The sequence below is a fragment of the Antechinus flavipes genome, chromosome 5 (assembly GCF_016432865.1).
Source record: "Antechinus flavipes isolate AdamAnt ecotype Samford, QLD, Australia chromosome 5, AdamAnt_v2, whole genome shotgun sequence".
Classification (NCBI taxonomy): Eukaryota; Metazoa; Chordata; class Mammalia; order Dasyuromorphia; family Dasyuridae; genus Antechinus; species Antechinus flavipes.
The window spans coordinates 218,232,847-218,255,314 of NC_067402.1; the positions used below are offsets into that span (position 1 = coordinate 218,232,847).

The 22,468-nt window shown below is 39.6% G+C and overlaps 1 protein-coding gene across 1 annotated transcript; it reads left to right on the plus strand.

The window, feature by feature from the left end:
- The first annotated feature begins 960 nt into the window (after positions 1 to 960).
- On the plus strand, positions 961 to 20,512 carry NEMP1 (nuclear envelope integral membrane protein 1). Its single transcript, XM_052000863.1, has 9 exons — positions 961 to 2,644; positions 12,184 to 12,308; positions 13,502 to 13,721; positions 15,601 to 15,673; positions 17,021 to 17,114; positions 17,589 to 17,703; positions 18,353 to 18,578; positions 19,332 to 19,505; positions 20,227 to 20,512. Exons 1-9 carry the CDS (start codon positions 2,518 to 2,520, stop codon positions 20,408 to 20,410), a joined length of 1,338 nt encoding a protein of 445 aa, XP_051856823.1. The 5' UTR covers positions 961 to 2,517; the 3' UTR covers positions 20,411 to 20,512.
- Positions 20,513 to 22,468: the final 1,956 nt, after the last annotated feature.

A 22,468-nucleotide genomic window follows, 5' to 3' on the forward strand; every position in this document is an offset into this window, starting at 1 on the left:
TCAACTGCTTTCTCCATTCCCTTCTCCTTACTTATACAGATATCAACTTGGCAGTTCTGAGTATGTAATATCATTTTCCCCAATTTTCTTTTTGCTTCCCTTTTAGTGTCTTCCTCTTCCTTTCTTTTTCCATTATTCTCTTAAGAGCAAGACATTACAGAATGATTCCTAGGCCTTGCCTAATTAGATTCTTCTATGATCCCTGAGAGGATTCAGAAGGGACAGATAACATCTTCCATATTAGAATGTAGTAGTTTATTCTTTTATTGTTCTCAGGAGCAGTATATTGCTGCTAGACTCGGACACCACTATCAGCCTGCTGGGAAGCTCTGGTGGCTGAGCAAGAACTGCAGATTTTCCTTTGGTCCGGGATCCCTGCTCTGCTTACTCCTTGGATAAGATAATTGTATAATTATGTATGCATATATTGCATTTGACATATCTTTTACCATGTTTCACATATATTGGATTGCTTGCTGTCTGGGGGAGGTGGGGGGGGGGAAGGGATTGGAACATAAGGTTTTGCAAAAGGCTAATGTTGAAAAATTACCCATGTTTTGAAAATTAAAAAGTTTTAATTTTTAAAAAAGGTTTAGGTTGCTAGAAGCTAGGAACTTAGACCCTGCTTTGTTTCTGGGATTTGAGCCACACTGCCTCTGTATGCATCTGAACTTGCTCTTTTTGTACACAGCCAGAACTTACAAGGGATTGGGAAGAGGGATTGTGGTAGTTTGGCAAAGCTTCCAGTTGTCACCTTACCCTGTTGAAGTATCCTTCTGTGGATCTAAATGTGCCTTGTCTAGGTTTGGGGTCTCTTTTTACCCCATTGAACAGGTTCTTCCTTCACTGGAAAGTTCCCCGTGCACTCTTGGCTAGACCCAATTCCCAATGTCTACTTTCCTATCTAAATGTCTGCCTATTCTTGGGATAAAAATTACTCACTGTGACTTTTTCTTGGATTTTTATATCAGGTGAATTTTCTAGGCCTATTTGTAGGTGTTTTGGAAAAGAAGAGACTGTACAGCTTCACGCTATTGTGTCATCTTATCTCTGAGATATGTTTTTCTATGGGAAGGACTTATGGTCAAGGTAGTTGCTGAACAGAAGACACATCATGCATTTCCCACATAGATTCCAGAGTGAGTTTTATAGATGAAAAAGTATGATCACGGGTCACAGTGTGATCAAAGGTACAACCATTTCTGTGGAAAGTTGAGGTATATAGAAGATAAGGTTATAGAAGTCGAGAAGATTGGTGATTTGGGAAGCCAGGGTGATTGAAAATCAACACAGCAATAACAATCACTTTAGCTCAGATCACTTTATACAGGACATCTAATCTGATCCTTATCCCATTTTACAGATGGAGAACCTGAGACTCAAGGGAGTTTAAGTGACATAATAATGGTCAAAGAAATGGTAAGTGATGGGATGAAATTTAAACTCGGGTTTCTTGACTCCCAAGTGTACCATTCATCCACTGCACATCAGGGGATGTCTGGGAGAGGAAGATTGTGTTAGAAAATGAACTCTTTGAAAAATGAGGGAAAATGGGGAATGGCGGATAACTGCAACAAAGGTCTGTATAGTACGATGTAAGCTCTTTGAGCGCAGACTGTTTCACTTTTGCATTTGTATACCCAGTAACACAATGCTTGCCCATAATAAATGCTTCTTGATTGACTGATTGATGGGTTAGGGTGATAGGAAGGATGGGGGGACCATCAAAGGACAGGTTGCTTATTCACCACAGCACACAGGGAGTGTTTGGAAGCAGAAGTGTGTGTGTGTATGGGAGGATGAAGTTGGGCAGAAGTGGAAAGACAGAGAGACAGAGACAGACAAAGAGACAGAGAAAAAGAGAAGAGCGAGAGACACATACAGAGAAACAGAGACAGAGAAAAAGAGAAGTGAGAGACATACAGAGAGAGACACAGACAAGAGGCAGAGAGAGAGGGAGAAACAGAGAGAGAGATTAATGATGTAATTTTTTTCTGGGGGCAGCTCAATTTCCATGAGTGCAAGATGGAAGGAATGTGAAAAGGACGATGACGTATTTTTAAAAGGAAAGAAAATGACAGCCGTGTGGGTTCAGTGTGCCCAACAATAATAAACTAAAGAGGGAGGAGAAGGAGAAAATTAGGCGCAAGGTATGATCTCAAAGTGCCCGCCCATCCCAGTCACTTATTGGTTGTTTTTATATCAATCATCCTTATTATTGTTTAAATAAATTGCCAGGAAGCATGATGCTAGGGGGCGGCATCTTCCTGTAGCTATTCTCTTTTCTAATAGGTCAGAAACTAATATCGCCCTCCTTCTCTGGTCAGTTACCAAGAGAGCAGACTCCTGGCGCTGTCACTGAGACGCCAAAATTTGGAGCCCCGCCCATCCAGGCTAGGTTGGTAAGGGGCGGGTCTTGTTTGTGGTTCCTGCTTTCTGATAGGCTCAGACGGCTGCTTGTTCTGGGCCGGTTACCGGGGTCGGCACGTGAGAAGGAGGCGGCGTGCGGCGGTGACCATGGCGGGAGGAATGAAAATGGTGCCGGCGCCGCCGCTCGCTTCCCGGTCCTCGAGCTGGGGGCGCTGGGGCGGCCGAGCGGCCTGGCTGCGCTTGCTTCTCGGTGGCTGCCTCGTCTGCGGCGCAGGTACCGCCCGGCGCGTCGGAGGCGGCGGCGGCAGGCGTGGTGTGGGTTTGGAGGGGCGGTGGATGGTATTTTAAGGACGGGGACCGGACGGATTGACTCTTCTCCGGGGCGTGGCCGTTACGTTACCCGCGTGGCCCTCGGCCTACCGGCGTGCGGGGGGAGGAGGGCGGCGGGGCAGGCCCACGTTCAGGCCCACGTTCAGGCCCACGTTCAGGCCCAGAGGGAAAAAAGACCTGAACCCAGCTAAGACATAGCGGAGCCGCGATTCGAACCCGGGGCTCTGGCTTCAAACCCTTCCCTTCAAGGTGGAGGCCTGGGAAACGGAGACAGTCCGGACTCACTGGCGTTTCTTTCTGATCGGAATCGATGTTACCAAGCATGAGCAGGGTCCCGAGCTGCATCTGGGGAGGGAGGAAGTGGGGAGGAGGAGGAGAAAACGTGCTTGCTTCTTGTTTCTCTAAGCTGCTCGAGCCTAGGGCAGGTACCTCCACCTGCCGCCAAGCCTTGACCTGAAACTCATCCTTCCCCTTGAAGCAGTGCTTCATACGTGGTAGACTTTAGGCTGGCACTGATACCCCATCCCTTTGCACAGTAGGCAGAATTGGATGAAGAGAACTGTGTGAACCATCTCTTTGCATAAATGTGGTGCCCATAAATGTGGTGCCTCAGGAGGCTAGCTGGGGTTTTTGAGGCTCTACTGGAGTAATTAGAAGCCCCGGAGAAGGGAGTGATTAAGCAGTTGTGTTATCTCCCTCCAGGCATCCTTAGTGGCTGCCTGTCATTCCTTATCCACACCCCTGGGCATCTCACATTGTACAGACCTGATGCTTGCTGCAGGATTACTGGGTGCAATAGAGTGCAGTGGAAGTGGCACCGGAGGATAAATTAATAATGATGAAATTCCTATCTTCAGAGAGTTTACAATTTAATACAACAATTATTAACTGTGTACAAGGCATGAGACATAAAACACATTGAAAAGTATAACATAAGGTAGAAGTGATGCCCAAATGAGAGAGGCATACAAAGTGCTCTTTGTTAGTTATGCTTGAAGGTATGGCAAACACGTTAAATTTGAGGGATTAGGGATAACTTCATAAAAGACGTGACATGAGAACTGAGCCATGAAATACAAGAAAGATTCTTAGCAGACAGAAATGAAGTAGAGTTGTGAGGGACCTTTACAGGAAAGTTATTGAATCTGTTAGTCAATTGCCAAATATTGATTAAATGCCTAGTATATACCAGTACCCACTATGCTAGACATTGGGGACTCAAATGTAAGGGATGAGGAGAGTATTCCTACTTCCTGGGAGTTTTCATTCTATCTGGGAAGACAACACATATGCAACTAAACAGAATAAAATCAAAATAGGTTGGGAGGGAAGGCTGGCTGGCTGGTGCCAACATTTGGGGCCATCACAAAGTATTCATGTAGAAGATAGGGGTTGAGCTTTTTCTTGAAGGAAGAGAGGGATTCATGAAGCGCATATGAGCAGGGAGTATATCCCAGAGGTGGATGGCTCGTGCAAAGGCCCTGGATATGAAGTAGTATGGGTAAGGAACAAAGAATGTCAAGTTTGCCTAGATTATAGACATATGTTAATGTGAGACTAGAAAGACGGGTTGATGGCAAATTGTGAAAGATTTTAAAAGAGATGCTTTTAGTTTATCCTTGGGACAATAAGGAGCCACTGGAGTTTATGGAGTGAAGGAGTGAATAGTCAGATCTGTGTTTGAGAAAAATCATTTTTGGAGTTGATTGGAGAATTGATTTGAACGAGGATTTGAACCTGAGGTAGGGATATCATCTGGGAGGTCATGCAATGATCTAGGTGAGCGCTAATGAGAACCTTGTGTGGATAGAGAAAAGGGGTGGATGAAAGAGATGTGGCAACAAAAATGGCAAGATTGGATGTATGCAACAAGGGAAAATGAGAAGTTGAGGATTTCACTGAAATGATGAGCATGGAAGATTGGAATAATTGAGGTTCTTATCAGAGAAACAGGGAAGTTGAAGAAAATGACAGTTTTGAGGGGGAGGGAGAGAGAGAATTCTTTTTTGGACATACAGAGTTTAAGATGCCTCAGGAACATCTAGTTTGAAATATTCAATATTCACTTTGCTGATAGGAGATAGAAGTTCTGGAAAAATGGGAACTATTTAACTCTTAAGTCATATGCATAAGAGATAATTTTTTAAAACATTTTTTCTGAATATGCTTTTCTTTTCTCTTCATACAACTTGTATCCCCATAGGAAGAAAAAAGAAAACTACCCTTGTAACAGATATAAACAGTTAAGCAAAATAAATTTACACACTGGCTGTGTGCAAAATCATGTCTTGATACAATATTATAAATTATATATATTTTATATATATATAAAACACAACATAATATGTAATACATATTATAATACATATTTATGACATAATATTTACATATTTAATATAATATAGATTAAAATATATTTTATGTTTGTATTTAACCTATATAGATTGCTTGCTGTCTTGGGGAGGGAGGAGGTAAGTGAAGGGAGAAGAAAAATTTGGAATGCAAAGTTTTACAAAAATGAATGTTGAAAACTATTTTACAAGTATTCGAAAAAATAAAATACTATTAAAAAAAAGTTAATAATGGAAAGTTAAGCAGAGTGTGGCCATATTGTAAAACCATTGTTAAATGGTATTTAGAGAGCAGTTTCAGTAGAGTTGGAAGCGTGAATTAAAGAATGGCTGGATGGTGAGGAAGGGAACGACAAGTTTAGTTACTAGAGGAGTTCAGCATTCCCAGAGATGTAGAGGAATTAGAGGACAATAACTGGAAGCAGTGACATAAGGGTCAAGAGCTATGGGGTCAGACTTTTACTGGGGCTGATGGAGGAGATGGCCTTCGTCTTGGTAAAGTGGAAGCCTAGGTCTCTTGGGAAAGCTTGAGGGAGTAGATTTGAAACAGCTATTATGGAGAGCATAGAAAAAGTCAATTAGAGATTATGGAAGGATCCACTGGGGAGAGTTCATATGAAATAGCATGAATTTTTAGTTGATCCAGGCAGACTTTTGTGACTACTTCTTACAGCTTTCCCTAGCTCTTTATGTTATGTTTGAGACATTTATGATACAAATTGGAATATAAATGTAAAAGAGCATACAAAGAAAATTAAGTGAAGGAAAAAAAATCACATCTAGCTTTTTTTTTGTTGTTGTTAGAAGGAAAAACTTTACAAGGCAAAGGACGGAAGGATTGCTTTAGGAAATAACATGGATGGAGGAGGGGATGTGGAATAGTCTTATTTGATGGAAACATGGACTATATTAGTTTGAGTAGTGTGCCTTAAGGATTCAGTATTAGATTGGTGCCAGATTTTTCCCCCCTGAGGCAATTAGGGTTAAGTGACTTGCCCAAGATCATACAGCTAGGAAGTATTAAGTGTCTGACACTGGATTTGAACTCTGGTCCTCCTGACTTCAGAGCTGGTGCTCTATCCACTGCACCACTCCCTTCTCATTATTTCTTATAGTGCAATGGTAGTCTATCACAGTCATATACCATCTTGTTCATTCATTTCCCAATTGATAAACATCCATCAATTTCCAATTCTTTACCACTGCAAAAAGAGTTGCTGTAAGTATTTTGATACATGGGTCCTTTTTTTCTTTTTCTTTTTAATCTATTTGGGATATAAAATTGCTGGTATTGCTGGATGAGAGAGTTTTATATTTTATAGTCCTTTAGGCATAATTCTAAATTGCTCTACAGAATGATTGAATCAGTTCACAATTCTGACTAACAGTTCATTGGTGTCTCAATTTTTCCACATCCTCTCCAATATTTATCATTTTCTTTTTCAGTCATATTGGTTAATCTGAAAGGTGTGACATCTTAGCAGAGTTTGGATTTGCATCTCTCTAATAGCAGTTTAGAGTGACTATAGATAGTTTTGATTTCTTCATTTGAAAACTGTGTTAAGACCCTCTATCAATAGAAGGCTTGTTTTACACAGCTTTCCTCATCCTCTGCATTCTAACCAGACTTTTTTTTTTTTTTTTTTCATTCTAACCAAGCAAGGAGGTTTGCTGTTCCTTGAATTTAGCATCCATTTCCTGCCTCCAAGAAGCATTAGAAAGATATTTAACATTTAGAAATGAGAAAGGACTATACTGGAATATTGTTGTTACACTGTAAGAAATGACTTACAATGCATTCATAAGAAACCTGAAGATACCTATAAATTGATCCAGAATGAAGTGAGCACAACCAGAAAAACAGTTTTAAACTATGCCCAGAATGATATAAAAGAAAACAATTGAGAGGTCATCAGTGTAATTGATTGGGGAACTCTGTAAAAATTGTGTAAAATAATCGCTGAAACTATGTCCCCTTTGATCTGCAAAGAATGAGAGGCTGGGGTCTCTCAGGCTCCTTAGAGTCTAGAAAGAAGGCACATCCTCATAGATTGAGATAAGCAGTGTCATGCAAGAGCAAATCACTCCCATTGATCTTTTGGAAAAACCTGATCCCCCATTCAGACTGAAAAAGCCTTCAAAGTGATTTTCATTCAATTGGGAGATCCTGGTCTGATAATCAGTTCAAACTGCCCTGGGATTTGCTCATAAAATAGGTTTTTGCCAGCTCATTCTTTGCAAATTTCTTCATTAAGAAATATGCCCGACCCTCTTAGTGAAAAATAAAATCTCCTTTTTTGCCACTGACTTTGGGGTTAACAAATTCTTTCGCTTCTGAACCTGTGTCTCCAAGCAGAAAGGATCTCATTCATACACATCAGCATAACGACCAGTTATGATCTCTGAAAACCTAGGATGAGTCCTGCTTTTTTTTCCAGTTAATCAACACATATTAAGTGCCTACTGTGTTCTAGGCACTGAAGAAACAAATACAATGAATAGAATAATGCCTACTCAAGGAATTTACATTCTAATGGAGGAAGGGGAAAGGAAATATATAAGGACATAAAGAATCAATAAAACAGGACTAAAATAAAAACCTCTGATTGCTTTTTATATTAATGAGTTCTCCTTGAAACATAGGACAGAAAGTATGTGACTTGGCCTAGAAGTCCATTCTCTTAAGCACAGCCTATTGAAAAATAATAATAGAGGAAGGATTAAGTTGTGTGCAGTATAAATACTTTATAAACAAAAGTACTATAGAAATATGAGTTACTATTGTTGGTGTTCTAGTGGCCGTTCAGAGAGTTGTGGGAATCCCCTTTTGGTCGAAGGCACAGGTCCTTAGTGAAAGAATTCACGAACCGAAATCTGTTTGTGGCACTGTAGAAGTCAGCTTTGCTAGGAGACTGACTTGTTCAGTGGCAGAGAAATAACAAATTCCGCTGAGAAGAGGGTCTCTTCACAGAGGGCAGGAGTCCTGACAGGAAGCTATGCCAAGAAGTGCATAATCCTGCTTTGGACATTCTGCAAAAAAATGAGCTTAAAATTGCCTTTTAATAGGAAATCTATCGATAGATAGGTGGTGATAGATTTTATTTAATTAACATTTTTTTTTTCAAGAAATGACCAAAGAGATAAACACTGTTACATTACAAAACTGGAAACGTATATTTCTAGTCATAGGTCAGGACTCCATATTGCTTTTTTGCCGATAGAACCCTCTTAAGTCTCATAGCGACCCTCATTTACAAGTCCTACAACAAGCAGTATAAAGGAGTGATAACAAATAAACAACACGAAAAACAATCTCTAAACCTAGAGTTTTTAAGATAAGAATTTAAATCGAGTGGGTATTAAATCTGAAAATGAAGGAATTGAAATCTTTGATGTCATTGAATATCTTTACTTAGTACCAGGGATTATTCCTAATAACAAATCAATTATAAAATATTATCAAAATCAAATGACTTTAAATAGTAAATTTGCATGATTTGCTTGGAGGTATTGGGTTTTTTTAAAATCCCTGTTCAAATATAGCAGAAATAATCTAATGAAATGTGGTAGAAAATAAAACAAGAATTCAATAAAGCTGTTTTCTTCTCTAACCATAATGAATTAAATGCATTCTTAGAATACTTAATTAAAAAAATTTTTTTTGAAAACCCCCAAACTTTCAGAACTTATATAATGCAATATAAAGAATAGCTATGATGAGGTTTGGTGAAGGATAGGAAGTTGTGGGAATCCCTTCTGGTTGGCACAGGTCCTTCATAAAATAATTTATGAAGCTGAAAAGTTAGACAGGCAAAAAGAAGTTTATTGGCACTGAAAAATCAGCCTTTGCTAGGAGGCTAACTTCCTCAATGGCAAGATCCTGACAGAGAAGTAAAAGTCTAACAGAGAAATCCTGACAGAGAGATAAAGAGGGGCTAATGCCGAAAAAAGGGTGACTTCTCATCGGGCAGGGGCCCGTGCAGGCAGTTATGCCAAAGAGAGGTTCCTTGGCCTGGCATGTTCCTGCTTTGGGCCTCTGCCAATAATTGAGTGAGCAGAAACCTAATTTATTTTGGCTGGGGGAAGTTTTGAGTTGAAATCAGACTGAAATCTTCTAATTGAAAAGATTTCCAATTGAATGAGTGTCCCTGGACTAATCTTCAACTCAATAGATGGTGTAACAGAATGAAACTACTTATCTTGATTCCCTGGGGTGGGTCTTTTGCAGAGGAGAGCTTCTCAAGAGTTCAAGGAGTCATTCCCCCCAAAGTCAGAGGACAGCTTCAGGGTTCTCCCCATCATTCTCCCCCTCAAGTAGTTACCCCCAAATTCATTTGGAGTAAAGGGGTGAAGGTCTCATCTGTAATTACTTCGAGCTGGCAAGGGTCGTAGAGATGTCCCTAAATTCACCTGGGGGTTTATGCCAGGAGGGGGGAGGTATGAGATCTGAAAACAGCAGCAAGGCATCTAAGGAGTGTTGTGTGTCCCAATAGGACTTGAGGCCTAGAGGAGACAAATCTCAGGAGCAGATTAAAAGATGGTGTCATCCAGAGTTGAGATGGTGACGTTTGGGGAATGGGGCCTTTTGCCAAAAATGCATCAGGTCCTGGCTGTGGGTTGCCTTAAGGATAATGATAATTCACCCATCATTGCTGAATGAGCCCCTGCTGCCCACAGAGCTCCCTAACTGAAAGTAGTTAAGGAAGTAATTATGGTAAGGAGTTAATTGCTGGTAGGAGCATAGAATGTCAATAAAGAAAAGAGAGAAAATGCTAGGAACAAAAAAAGTTCTCATCCTTAGTAAAAAGTGTTAAGTGTCGTAGAGTCTAGGGTGTCATTGAGAATAATCCGACTTTCTTTCCCATTTTCAAGAAAGCTAATTTCTCCCAGTTGGGTGGAATCAGGGAGCAGGGTGGTGGGATTAAGGGTGTGATGCACCCAGAGAGGTCAGGTAGAAGACCCTGATATCTACTAGGCTCCCACCAAGCCACTAATGTGGTTTTTAAAATGCTCTGAACTCCAGGAGTTAATGGTCATCCCAAGGTTAGTTTTGAGCCTCTTCAATTAAAAGGGCCTTGGCAACCATTGCTCTAAGGCAGAATGACCAACCTAGGGAAGCACACAGTCACTGCTGTGAGGCAGGATCTGGAGGATGGGCGTGGCCCTGCCTGTCAGGGCTGCTGATCAAGGTAAGAGTGCAGTTAAGCTTCTCCAAATCTCTTAACTGTCTGTCTAAAAGTTCGTACTTAAAAAATATCTCTGGAGATCCGAGAAGAGAGAGTTGGATCTCCAATCTCACCATTAAATAACCAAGCTGGAAAGGCATAGGAGAAGTCTCAAGACAGGTCCTGAACCTCCCCTGCTATCCCTACTCTATGGGAGGAGGGGTAGGAGAGTACACAGAGGGCCAGAGCAAGGTGTTGGGCTGTCGTGGAGAGGCAGTCCCTCCAGTGCTCCTATTGCCTGAATTCAGGACAAGGACTGGGGAGTCTTCTCGGACAGTTTCCATGACACCTAGAGCATGAACCTCTGGGGTTCCCGGCCTAAATCTGGGAGGGATTTGGATTGAAAGAGGCATCTCTACTCTGAGTGTTTTTCTCAGGAGGCAGAAGTTGCCCTGAGGAGAAGAAAAAAAAGCTGGGAGTCTCAGGATTTAGTTCAGGTGAGAGAGATAGCGTTAAAGAGATTAAAGTCCTGTTCTGGAAGGGATTTAAGAGCCTTCTGATAGGGAGGCTCCCTAGAAAGGAGGGAGTTTGATTCCTGTCCAGCAAATTTCACTATCTTAAGCTTTCCAGTATTGGGATTTTTCAAGCCAAATCTGTCTCTGCTTAAGGAAGTATTCTTAGAAGCAGAGGTGTTTTATCTCATTTTTGCCAGGAAAAAAACCCTTAGTTTCCCCGATTCTATAGTTCCTCTTCTGTCTCTAGAGATAGAGATGATAAAATGCTCCCTGAGTAGGGACAATTGTCAGAGCATGCAGGAATTCCCATTTCAAGCATCCCTGAGAGAATTCTGCTCAAGCCTGGGGCTCCGACAACTCAAACCTTCTCAGGTGTTTGAGTGTCCTGGCTATAGAATAGATAACAAAAAAGGTTTTTTACCTCATCCAGATATTTGGGGTTTTCCCAGTCAGGGAACCAAATGATGAGGTTGGCATAAGGCAGAGAGTTGTGGGAACCCTTTCTGGTTGGTTCAGGTCTTTCATAAAAGAATTCATGAACCCGAAAAGTTAGACAAAAAGAAGTTTATTGGCACTGAGAAATCAGCCTTTCCTAGGAGGCTAATTTCTTCAATGGCAAGGTCCTGACAGAGAAGTAAAGATCTAACAGAGAAATCCTGGCAAAAAGTTAGAGGGATGTCTTCTCATCGGGTAGGGGCCCTTACAGGCAGCTATGCTAAAGAGAGGTTCTTTGGCCTAGCATGTTCCTGCTTTGGGCCTCTGCCAAGAATTGAGTGAGCAGAAACCTAATTTATCTTGGCTGGGGGCAGTTTTGAGTTGAAATCAGACCAAAATCTTCTAATTGAAAAGATTTCCAATTGACTGAGTGTCCCTGGACAATAGAGGGTGTAACAGAATGAAACTACTTATCTTGATTCCCTGGGGTGGGTCTTTTGCAGAGGAGAGCTTCTCAAGTTCAAGGAGAATTTTTCAATCATTCTCCCCAAAGTCAGAGGACAATTTCAGGGTTCTCCCCATCAGCTATATTAAGAACCATAGGCAGAGTTATCAAGAAATATTCTTAACAAGTGATAGAGATTTTAAAAGAAGAAAAAGGTATCAATATATCATTTCCTTTTTTAATTTTTAAGAAATTTTAATAGTATTTTATTTTTCCAAATAAATGCAAAGACAGTTTACAACATTCATCTTTGCAAAACCTTGTGTTCCAAATTCTTTTCCCTCTCTTTCCCCCTCCTCCACTTGTCCTCTCCAAGACAGCAAGCAATCTGATACAGGTTTACCTCATTGAATCTGTCTGTCCTTTAATCCGTTTGCCATGCCAACTTCAAAGTTAAAATACAGACTTTAAGAGAATGGCTATTTTGTTGTTGTTGTTGTTGTTGTTTTTAATGGAATGCTTCTCTGTTTGCTAAGCTAAAACATTTTCTTTTCCTCCCTTTCTGCATAAAGCTGGAATTAATATACAAGTGGTGATGCTACAAGAATCCCGATTTTATTTTGGGACAAACAATCAGCAGTTCTGTTATAAGAATACTCTTGTCCCAAGGTGGCATGAATTATGGACCCGAGTGACGGTAAGATACCTAAAGACCATCGGAGGGCAGAATTGCAATACAAATAGTCAGGATGATTTATTTGTTTAGGCTCCTACAATAAGGAATTAATTTCTAATAATGCCTTTGGCATAACAGATCCCACCATTAATTAGCATTTATTGATTATTTCACCTAGCTCATTATATATGTTACAATTACAATTATTATGTGGGAGATCTAGAAGAAACTGAAACAGATGGTCCACAATCTTGAATGTATTTCTTAGTATGTACTAGTGGCATATTTCTTCCATCTCAAGGAGGGCCCTCCCCTCACTCCCCACTTTAATTTCACTGACCTTTTTTCTTTTGTTGAGCTGGAGACTCTTATGTGTCCACGCTGATATAACTACCTTTGACTTGCTTCTCCTAATTCTGTTTTGATTTCATACGAGTGCAATTTTCATAAACACACTGAGTCCAGCATGTCCCCTCAGAAGAATTATTTTGGTCATTTATTCCATAATACTGTCAAGTCAGCTGGCAGCCCAGTATGTCTGGATATAATAGTAATTGAACAAAATGACTCCTTTTGGAAATGGGTGCCTATTCTTCCACTCAGGGGCACTCTTACTGTTGCTAAGTGTAGCAGCTTATAAGAGCATTAGTCATGTTAGGATGATTAAGATGATTTGATGATTGGGTTTTTTTTAATCTATTTTTCTTTATTTTATTGTTTGATGCAAAAATCATAACCCTTGAAGAGCATGTGTGGCCAATATGTCTCCAGAACCAGTGATTTGTGGCAGGCAATGAGGAAAATCTTTTCACCGCCATGATGGGAATCATTTCTAATCTTCCTACATCTGGCTATAACCTGCCAATTTGCTTAATGCTCTTGTCCCAGGTTTTTAAAAATCTTTTGTAAGTAGCTCTAGTGATGATCCTTGTGTCTGAAAAATGTTTTTTCTCTATAATTAATAGTAGTTCTATAATAACAAGTTAGTCTCATACATGCCTCTCATTCCTTATTAAAAAAAAAAAAAACTTGCATATAAAAACATTCCAATTTTTTTCTTTTTTATTATTTTACTATAACTTTCAACACTTCTGATTTTATGGAAAGAGCCCTAGCAATGTTGATGGTTTAACATTGTGCCTATGCATTTGTGGATATTTGAAATTTCTCTTTCCTTCCTTTCTCTTTTTCCTCTCAACCTGTCCGATTTACAGATTCGGGTGAACAGCTCCAGAGTGGTGAGAGTAACACAGGTGGAAAATGAGGAAAAGCTGAAAGAGCTGGAGCAGTTTAGTCTCTGGAACGTGTTCTCATCCTTCCTGAAGGAGAAGCTGAATGATACCTATGTCAATGTGGATCTCTATAGCACCAAGGTCTGCCTCAAAGTTGAGGTTCTTGAGAAGGATACAAAGTACAACATCAGTCTGGTCCGAAGTAAGCTCTTCTCCAGTAGTGGCTTCTTTCCCACTTTAGGGAACTATCAAGGTCAGGTGTCTAAATTGAGGTCATGAAAACAATATCTCACACTACCTCAGAAAGTACAATCATCAAAATAGTCTGGTAAAAATGGAGAGTCAGGGTCTGAACCAATACCTCACAAATCATTTACTAAGATAAGAGCCAGATGGATATATGACCTAGAAATCAAAGGTCAAATCATAACAATTAGAATAGCAAGAAAGAAAGGGTATCACTGGGCTGTCAGGAATTCTGAGCTTCAGAGATTCTTACTTATTTGTCAAAAAGATTCCATCCCCATTAGCACTCTACTTCCTAGGCTTTAATGCTGCTTTGATAGTTATTTAACTTGATAGTTAAGTTCTTTCACTGAAGACAATGAAAATCCCATGGTGAGTTGGCCACTACCTGTTAGATCATTTTATTAGGTTAGAGAGTACTCTTTAAAAAATTCAAAGTAACTTTTTATTGAAATCTATTGTTTTTATATCATCCCATTTGTGATCTTCCTCCTCCTCTTAGAGAGTAGTAATCCTTTATAGGAACAAATAAAAAAAAAAAAAGTCAGGCAAGGTAACTACATCTCAAAAAGCCTAACATCATATGTACTGTTTTTGTACTGTTTTATTCCTGCTGACTGCTCCCTCCCCTCCCCCTACAGAGGAGTTGAGGAGAGGGCGGGAAGTACCTTCTCATATCAAAGAGCATTCTTAGAATTATCCAGATTTCCTCTCTAGCCAAGTCTGTGAAGATTGATTATTAATGCCCATTTGTGATACTAATGTATAATTACTTACATGCTATTCAGAACACATCTGAAAGATGGCATGATTCCTATCCTCTCTGAAGTATTTACATTGAAATGTTTAAGCATTTAGAGGAAAAAAGAGCTATTTAAACCAAAACAAAGATGAGATTCAATATTAACATTGTACCTAAGAAAAGAGCATACATTCATTCTGCAGTGTAGTGGTGTTAGTCAGCAGCGACTTGGCAGAGGGCCATGTTCTCTTAGGAGAAGGATGTCCTTTGGTGATCCCTGGCTTCTGGAGTCTGGGTACTTCAGAGGATCCTCAGGATGGGTTATCATCTCCAGCACTGGCAATGGGTCCTGCCCTTGGCTTAGGCTCTTTTGTTGCTTGGCCTGGCCTGGTTTAGGAGGCTTGGGATTGGAGTTGTGGAAGTATCTGGTATGTGTGACACTGAACCTTCTACTCAAATTCAATGACGGTGGGGTGGGAACCCCAGGACCTTCTCCAGTGCAGCTTTCCTGTTAATGAGAAGTGTTGTTGGGTAGGGAAAGTGCCAAGATTGGAACCAGTGGGAGCTCCTGAGAGTGGACCCTGAGGCACCATGAGCTCCCCTTGTGGCCAGCCAAGAGAAAGGCTGAGGGCATTTTACCAACTTCACCGAATAGGACTCTCATTTTTTTAGATAAGGAGTAAGATTAAGGGAAAAAAAAAAAAGATCTAGGCTAGCTAGGCAGAGATTTCATTATTTTCTTCCTCTGGAAACGTGGCTTGCGTCTACGAAGGAGATGCAGCAGATAATGGCCATGCTATCTGTGGGGTATGGAGTGAAGAAAACCTGCGTTCTAGTGTTCTTAGACACTTGTTGGGCAAGTCACATAACCTCTGACATGGGAATAATAACAGCATCTACCTAGAAGGGTTGTTGTGAGGATTAAATGAAATATATGTCCTTCCCCCTTCCCCTGGTGTTCATACTACTATTTAGATGGGTTGTTTTCTTTATTTTCTTTATAGTCTAATATCTCTGAAAATTACTTTGTATTGTGTATTCCCTTAGATATTCAGTCCTTCTTTTAAGTATATGTTTAATTTTTCCCCCCCAGGATTTGACCCCAAACTCTTCCTAGTTTTCCTCCTTGGACTTTTGCTTTTCTTTTGTGGAGACTTATTAAGCAGGTAGGTTACCCTTCAGGGTATGTAGCCTTTCTGGATTCAGAGTTAATTTGTTTTGCTGTTTCCATGTAAACCATAAACATTTTCATTCCTAATCCTAGAATCTATTTGGCTAGCTTCTGCCTGGTGTGGAAAAGTCATCCATTTTCTAGTGTATGATGTTTTTATTTGTCTTGTGTTCATTGAGATTGACAGCATGGTAACTTCTTGATAGATTTGACTGTTAGGGTATTCATCTACAGGTAGGAAGATTGTATTAAGTTTTAGGACAGGATAGCCCTTAAAAATAATCGTTTGTAAAATAAACAAATCTTTTGTATATGATCATGTTCTGAGGCAAGCTGTTTATAGGAACTATAAAAGTACTGTGTATCTATAAGCTGTGTGTATAAGCATACTGATTATTAAATGATTAAATACTACATATCAAACAAAGGTGTAAATAAATAATAATTTATACTTTAGGAATCTATGTTTTCATAAATGTTTCTTTCACCAATGCATATTACAACCCCTTCATTTCTTAATAGATGCTTTTTATGAGAGTTCCCTCTGTGATGGAATCCCTTCTATAATATTGCTGCTAGTCTTGTAGTGACTGAGAACACAGGGGAAGACTGCTAAGCAGAAAGTCCCGAAAGCGACATTGGGGAGACCTGTGTGTGGGGAGAACAGTCCTGGTTCTATTCTTGGGCAAGGCCATTCTTTGTTGTGTAACCTTCTTGCTCCTCTCAAAGTGAATAGTTTACATGTCCATTCTTTATAAGCAAGATTTTTGCTAAGTCCAGGTGAAGACAGCAGCGTAGAAGCAGTATCTTTTTGAAGGGTGTTGCATTGCCAGTGCTAAAAATCCCTGATTAGATCTAGTGGTTTAGACCAGTCTCAAAAGGCAAGTTTTAGATATGGAGTCATTGGTTCTTCCTTGGTTTTGTTTAATTTTTTGATTAATTTTATCTCACTAATTCAGTTCAATTCAAGAAACATTAATCAAGAACTCATCACGTACTAGGCACTGTGCTAAATCGTGGATTCAGAGACAAAAATGAGATCGGGTCTGCTCTTGAGAAGCTTACATTCTACTATACATAGATAATTTGTACATAGATGAGTTAATGCAAGATACAAAGTAATTTTAAGAGAGCAGGTGCACTTAATATTTGACTAACTGATGACATTTTGAGACCTAATAATAAAAAAAGGACATTTTCTCATAAATATTTTCATTTTCTCTAAGGATTGATTGTATACCAGTAACGATGCTTATTATTTGCAGAGTCTAATTGATCTAGGGAACATGATCCTTTATGCATCAAACTTGAATTATGTCTTGAAATAATTTTCTCATTGCAGAAGTCAGATTTTCTACTACTCTACTGGGATGAGCGTGGGGATTTTGGCCTCTCTGTTAATTTTAATTTTCTTGATGTCCAAGTTCATGCCCAAGGTAGGTAGAGCTGTTTCCATGTGCATTTATTGGAGATAAGTGGGGCATGAAGTATGCATGTAGCTTAATGGCTTTTATGTTAATGTTTATTTCAAAGGTTATCTTAGAAAATGGGAATTGAAGGCTGATCAATTCTTGGATAGTAACATAGCTTTATCCCAAAAGGTATTTTTTATATATGTGATTGGAGAAACTGGCTATCAAATTTGTTTTTCCTTATTTAATCTTGAGCTATTAGGTAGTGGAAGTTTCCCTATCTGTTAATTGTGTAACCATACTCTTAAAGTATTTAGTATCTCATCTTAACTCCTTTCAAGTGCTGTTCTTTTAGGAGTAACATATTTTGTGAACCTTTTTGGTGGGCTGGGATTTAATCATGTCATTTTTTAAAATCACAGTTCCAGTTTGTTTCTTTTACATGTATAGAGTCTTTTGTAATAACTTTTTGCTTTCATACCTACCCTCCCTTCCTAGAAAAGTCCTGTCTACATCATCCTAGTTGGAGGCTGGTCCTTTTCTCTGTACCTAATACAGCTGGTTTTTAAAAACTTACAAGACATCTGCAGGTTTTATTGGCAGTATCTTTTAAGTAAGTGTTTAGTCTTGCTGTTTACGCAAGATACTTAAGTTTTACTTTGTTCTACAGATATATTGCCGGAGGAATTAAAGTCCTGTGACATTTTTATTCATGTCTTAGCTGGTTGGTCCTCATGTATTACTGCTCTCTCTCTATAATTATCTTCTGTGCTTAAATTAAAATTTCTAGGGATAGAGCTTGAATTTGTTTCATTTACATAGTAGACAAGATTTTAGAGTTATAAGTTGAATTTTTATAAATGTAATATTAGGGGAGCAAAGTATCTGAAGAATCCTGTGATGAATTACTTTTTAAATAAAATCCTTTGGTTGGGCAGGTAATCATCCTATACCATATTGCTTGGGAAATGATTTGGGTTTCCATATATGGTTTTCAAAAATTGGGTTTTCTTAAAGCTGGTGATTCATGTTAACTCTTAATACACCAGCAGCTACGGGGGAGGATAAAGAATGGAGTGGTATTAAAGTAGGCATATCTTAACTTGGGAAAGAGAGGGATGTGGTTGGTTAATTATCTATTATTGGCTTTTTGTTACTTCCTCAACAAAATACTGCCAATATGACCACCACTTCCTGTACTTTTTTTCCTACCATATATAGGACAGATGATTCAAGTATGTTCCCAATTCCTATTCCTATAGCTTATATCTTCGTAGTTGGATTCTTGAGTTTTGCTGTTTGTTACAAATATGGACCCTTGGAGAACGAACGCAGCATCAACCTGCTGACCTGGACCTTGCAGTTGACAGGCCTGTTGCTCATGTATTCTGGTGTGCAGATACGGCAGATTGCCTTTGCCCTTATCATCGTTGCATTCTGTACTAAAAACCTGGAATACCCTGTTCAATGGATTTACACCACCTACAGGTGACTAGAAAGCAATACCTGTGTCTTATTTATTCATCAACATAAGCAGTCAACTAAGGCAACTGCAATGGGCTTATCAAGAGACATTGGCAGTAGTTATGCTTTTTCTCTAGCATTTTTTACTTTGTTTCTGAGTCTAACATATCTGATATTTGGAAATCCCACTAGTTGTTTTTATAAAATAAAAAATTTTCTTGTATGGTGTCATTTGTTCCTGTAGCCAATAGGTGGTGCAAGATGCATAACTTTTCCACCATGTCATGGACTCCTGGTTTTCAAACTATTTACTTTCTGTTGCCTGACAGGCAATATTCTTATCTCAAAATGTAGATGAAATGGAAAGTAACCCATAGTATATTACTGTCTTGCACATAATCATTCAAATATGACGATGTTATCTGCAGTCTTTCATTCTGGCATTGATTATCTTTACAATGAGAAATGGACATGATAAGCCCTGTCAGGTTGAGAAACTGGATTAATCATCCTACTGATCTGTGTCATCATTTCCCTTTTGTCTCTCCATTTGCTGTCCCTTCTCCCCCATTGTGGCCAGAGAGCAGCACTGACTTCTAAAGTGGAAAGAGGTCATTGTGACCAAGGATCACCAAGGGAGACTTTGGAAAGGGGATAAAATAGGACCGACCCTCAGGACACAAGTTGCCATTGGCACCATGAAGGGAGATAGAAAATAAGGATGGAGATCTAGATGAATGTGGTTAATCATTCATGGTGTTATTTTGGTGAGCACAGAAAGGTGTATAAGGCAGCAGAAAAGCCGATACCCCCTCGTCTCCTGACAGAAGAAGAATACCGTATACAAGGGGAAGTGGAGACTCGAAAGGCCCTGGAGGACCTCCGAGGCTTCTGCAGCAGCCCAGAGTGTTCTGTTTGGAAGACCATAGCTCGGATTCAGTCTCCCAAGAGGTACAAATAGCAGCTGTTGTCGGAGGGGCTTCTAATACTGGATCTTTCTTATCTAAATAATAATGTGCTCGGCTTATTAGCCTTCTCACCCATTGTGAGCCCATGGTCCAGAGAAAGTTAGACAAATTTTGATGAACTTAGCAGGAGCCAGCTTCCTTGCACCTGAATATAAGAGTCTAACTTTTTGTAACATTGAAGTGAGAGGCTTGTTAAATTAAATAGTTTTCTATCTTGTATTCTTGCTGGGTTCTCTCAAAGCTGGTTTTTTCTCTCGACTGAGGAGCAAATGTACCAATGAGTAAGTAAAGCAGAAACACTCACTGTCCTGCCAGCACAAAGTTTATAGGTCCATAAAAAGGTAAACACCTGTAAATGTGTAATGTTCCTTAATCTCTTCTTATCAGGATTATAGAAATGTAACTAAAGGAAAGCGCTGTCATGACTAAAGGAGGGCAAACTTACTACTTGTTAAGCATGGGAGAGACTTGGGGGAATCAGGGCATAGTATCCCCCCTTCTGCACCTCTTCCCTTCTCTTTCCTTCCCCCTCCAGTTTTCCTTTACCCTATGCTTTGATGTGCTTATCTGCCCGTTGAGCATGCTGGCTAGATTCATTGTGGTTTATGAACTCCCCTTGCATCATGTTGCCTTATGTTTAGGCTCCTAGGTGACCAGAGAAGACAAAAGGCACTTTCATAATGGCTGATGACTTTGTGTTTCAGGTTTGCTGACTTTGTGGAAGGAGCTTCTCACCTCACACCAAGTGAAGTTTCTGTTCATGAGCAAGAATATGGACTAGGCAGCAATTTTGCAGAGGATGAAATCTTTGAGGACATGTCATTGGAGGACGAGGATGAGGAGGAATTTGTGTGTCCCACAGTCCTACAGAACCATTTAATGTCTTAGGTGGCATCTTGGTATTTTCACATAGACTGAATTAATTTCAAGGTGGCCAGAGCTTTAAGAGTCTGTGTGTGTGCGTGTGTTTGTGTTTGTGTATATGTGTGTGTCGTGTGTGTGTGTGTGTGTGTGTGTGTGTGTGTGTGTGTGGTGTATACACAAGAATTTCCTGGCCGTCTGAAACTGGCATGAAATGCCATTTATAGGCCTGATGGGCATCCCTTATAAACCCTGGCTGATGATTTGTGGAAAAATCTTATGGGAAGTTAGAAGTTGAATCAACTAATCGAAGAATATGGGCATTTCCTTCTAGATCAAATGAGTTGTGCCCTCACCCTCCTCCCTCCCACTGCAGGCTGTCTTGCCCATGCTTTGGCATCTGACTGGTATCTTCTCTATATGGGAGGGTTTTCTGCAGTTTGACCCATCGCACTGCTCGTGTGTGTGTGGTTGACATTGAAGATTACCATTCATTAGAAGTGCAAAAATGTGTTTTGATAGAGGTTGAAGGGAATTTCTCAATTTCTGCTGCTTTATAATGAAATCCACAGGTCTTTTGGGAACTTCCTCTATCCCTGCTTTGGGGCAAGTAGTTTCAGGATAAGATTTTCTGAATGGCTGTTTTGAGGAGAAAGTGTACTTCTTTCTCTTGGATTTTGACTGAGCTGCATTTAAATTAAAAAAAAAAAGTTTATGCTTTAGAGTGGCAAGAATCATTGGATCACACTGTCATACTTGTCAGCCATTTTAAGCCTCATAAATCATAATGCTTCAATTTTTAATTAATTTTCTCTAGTTATAAGAGACTTTTTAAGGGTTCTTATGGGACTTTACATTCCATCTAATATTATTAATTTTCATTCCCTTCATTTGTTCCTCCCTCCAGGAGTTGTCTACTGATTTACCCTTGAAGTAGTTAAGTTCATTTCTTTTGTCAGTAGTTTTGTTGGTCTTTTCTCCCAAAAAGCCATTTAGCTTTAACTGGGCCAATTGGGGTGGCATAGGTAGTATATAATTTTGTTCTGAAAACTTAGATACTTTTTCCCACAAGTTCTCAATTTCTTCCCTCGGGGTCCACATGCCCTTGAGTTGAGTCACCAGAGAAATTAGACAGTATGCTTATCTCCTCTTCCTCTTTCTTTTCTGTCTAGTTTATCTTCCCTTCTCCTTTACTCCATGCAATCTCTGGGTGCCATTGGAAGAAAAGCATTATCTAGGTTATGATCTTTTCAGAGTAGAATTTTTCTACCATGTCCCTTTGGAATGGGGATGAGGAAGTAACAGTGCTGCTAGTGTTTCATGATTTAAAAAAACAAAACAAAAAAACCAAACTGTTCAGTTGCTATCATTTAAGCTAATTAGACCTCAGGATGTCTTTTCAGTGCCCTTGAAGCTGTGGATAGATAAGCATTTGCAGTGATCTTTGTTCATGGTGTTGTGTGTGACTTTATCATCTGGGCTAGAGAGACATTAACCCCTCATTTCAGTCTCTCTCACACTATAAGAAAGGCTGATGGATTGAGAGATGACCTGTAATCAACAATAATTACTAAAAAAAAAAATTCCATCCTGAGTTGGTTGTTTAAGGGTGGCCAAATTTCCAAGTGCCTTTTTCTTGTTTGATTTTTCCATGATTTCAGCCAAGAACTCCATGAAATCTAGACCTCTTAGAAAAGTAAATCAGTTCAGAGAATAGAAATCCATCAGAAGAACATGATCAAATCAGGTTTAATGCTCTTTGATCCCATTGTAAATATGGAAAAGACAGATCATTTGATGAAAGAGCAGTTTGGTTTCCAGAGCAGTCTTTTTGGCAGAGATTCTGAAATGCTTTGAGCTCAGCTGTTTATTTTCAAAATGGCAGTTCTGAGACTCTACCCTCTGAGTAACCAATGGTACAATGCTCTAAACTGTATGGAGAGAAAGAAATAAGAAGAGGAAGAATGGGTTATTGCTAACAGTGCCTCCCAAAACTCTGAATAATCCTCAGTCATCAAGAATAATCATAGACTAGAAATTCATTCCTTGGAAAAGGGAGCAGTCAAACAGTGGAAACTGAAGAAT

Excerpts from the sequence above, each read along its gene's own strand:
- NEMP1 (XM_052000863.1), top strand. The coding sequence starts at position 2,518 with ATGGCGGGAGGAATGAAAATGGTGCCGGCGCCGCCGCTCGCTTCCCGG. Across the intron at positions 15,674-17,020 it reads TGTGGAGACTTATTAAGCAG|AAGTCAGATTTTCTACTACT; the intron begins GTAGGTTACCCT and ends TTCTCATTGCAG. Across the intron at positions 18,579-19,331 it reads TGGATTTACACCACCTACAG|AAAGGTGTATAAGGCAGCAG; the intron begins GTGACTAGAAAG and ends TGGTGAGCACAG.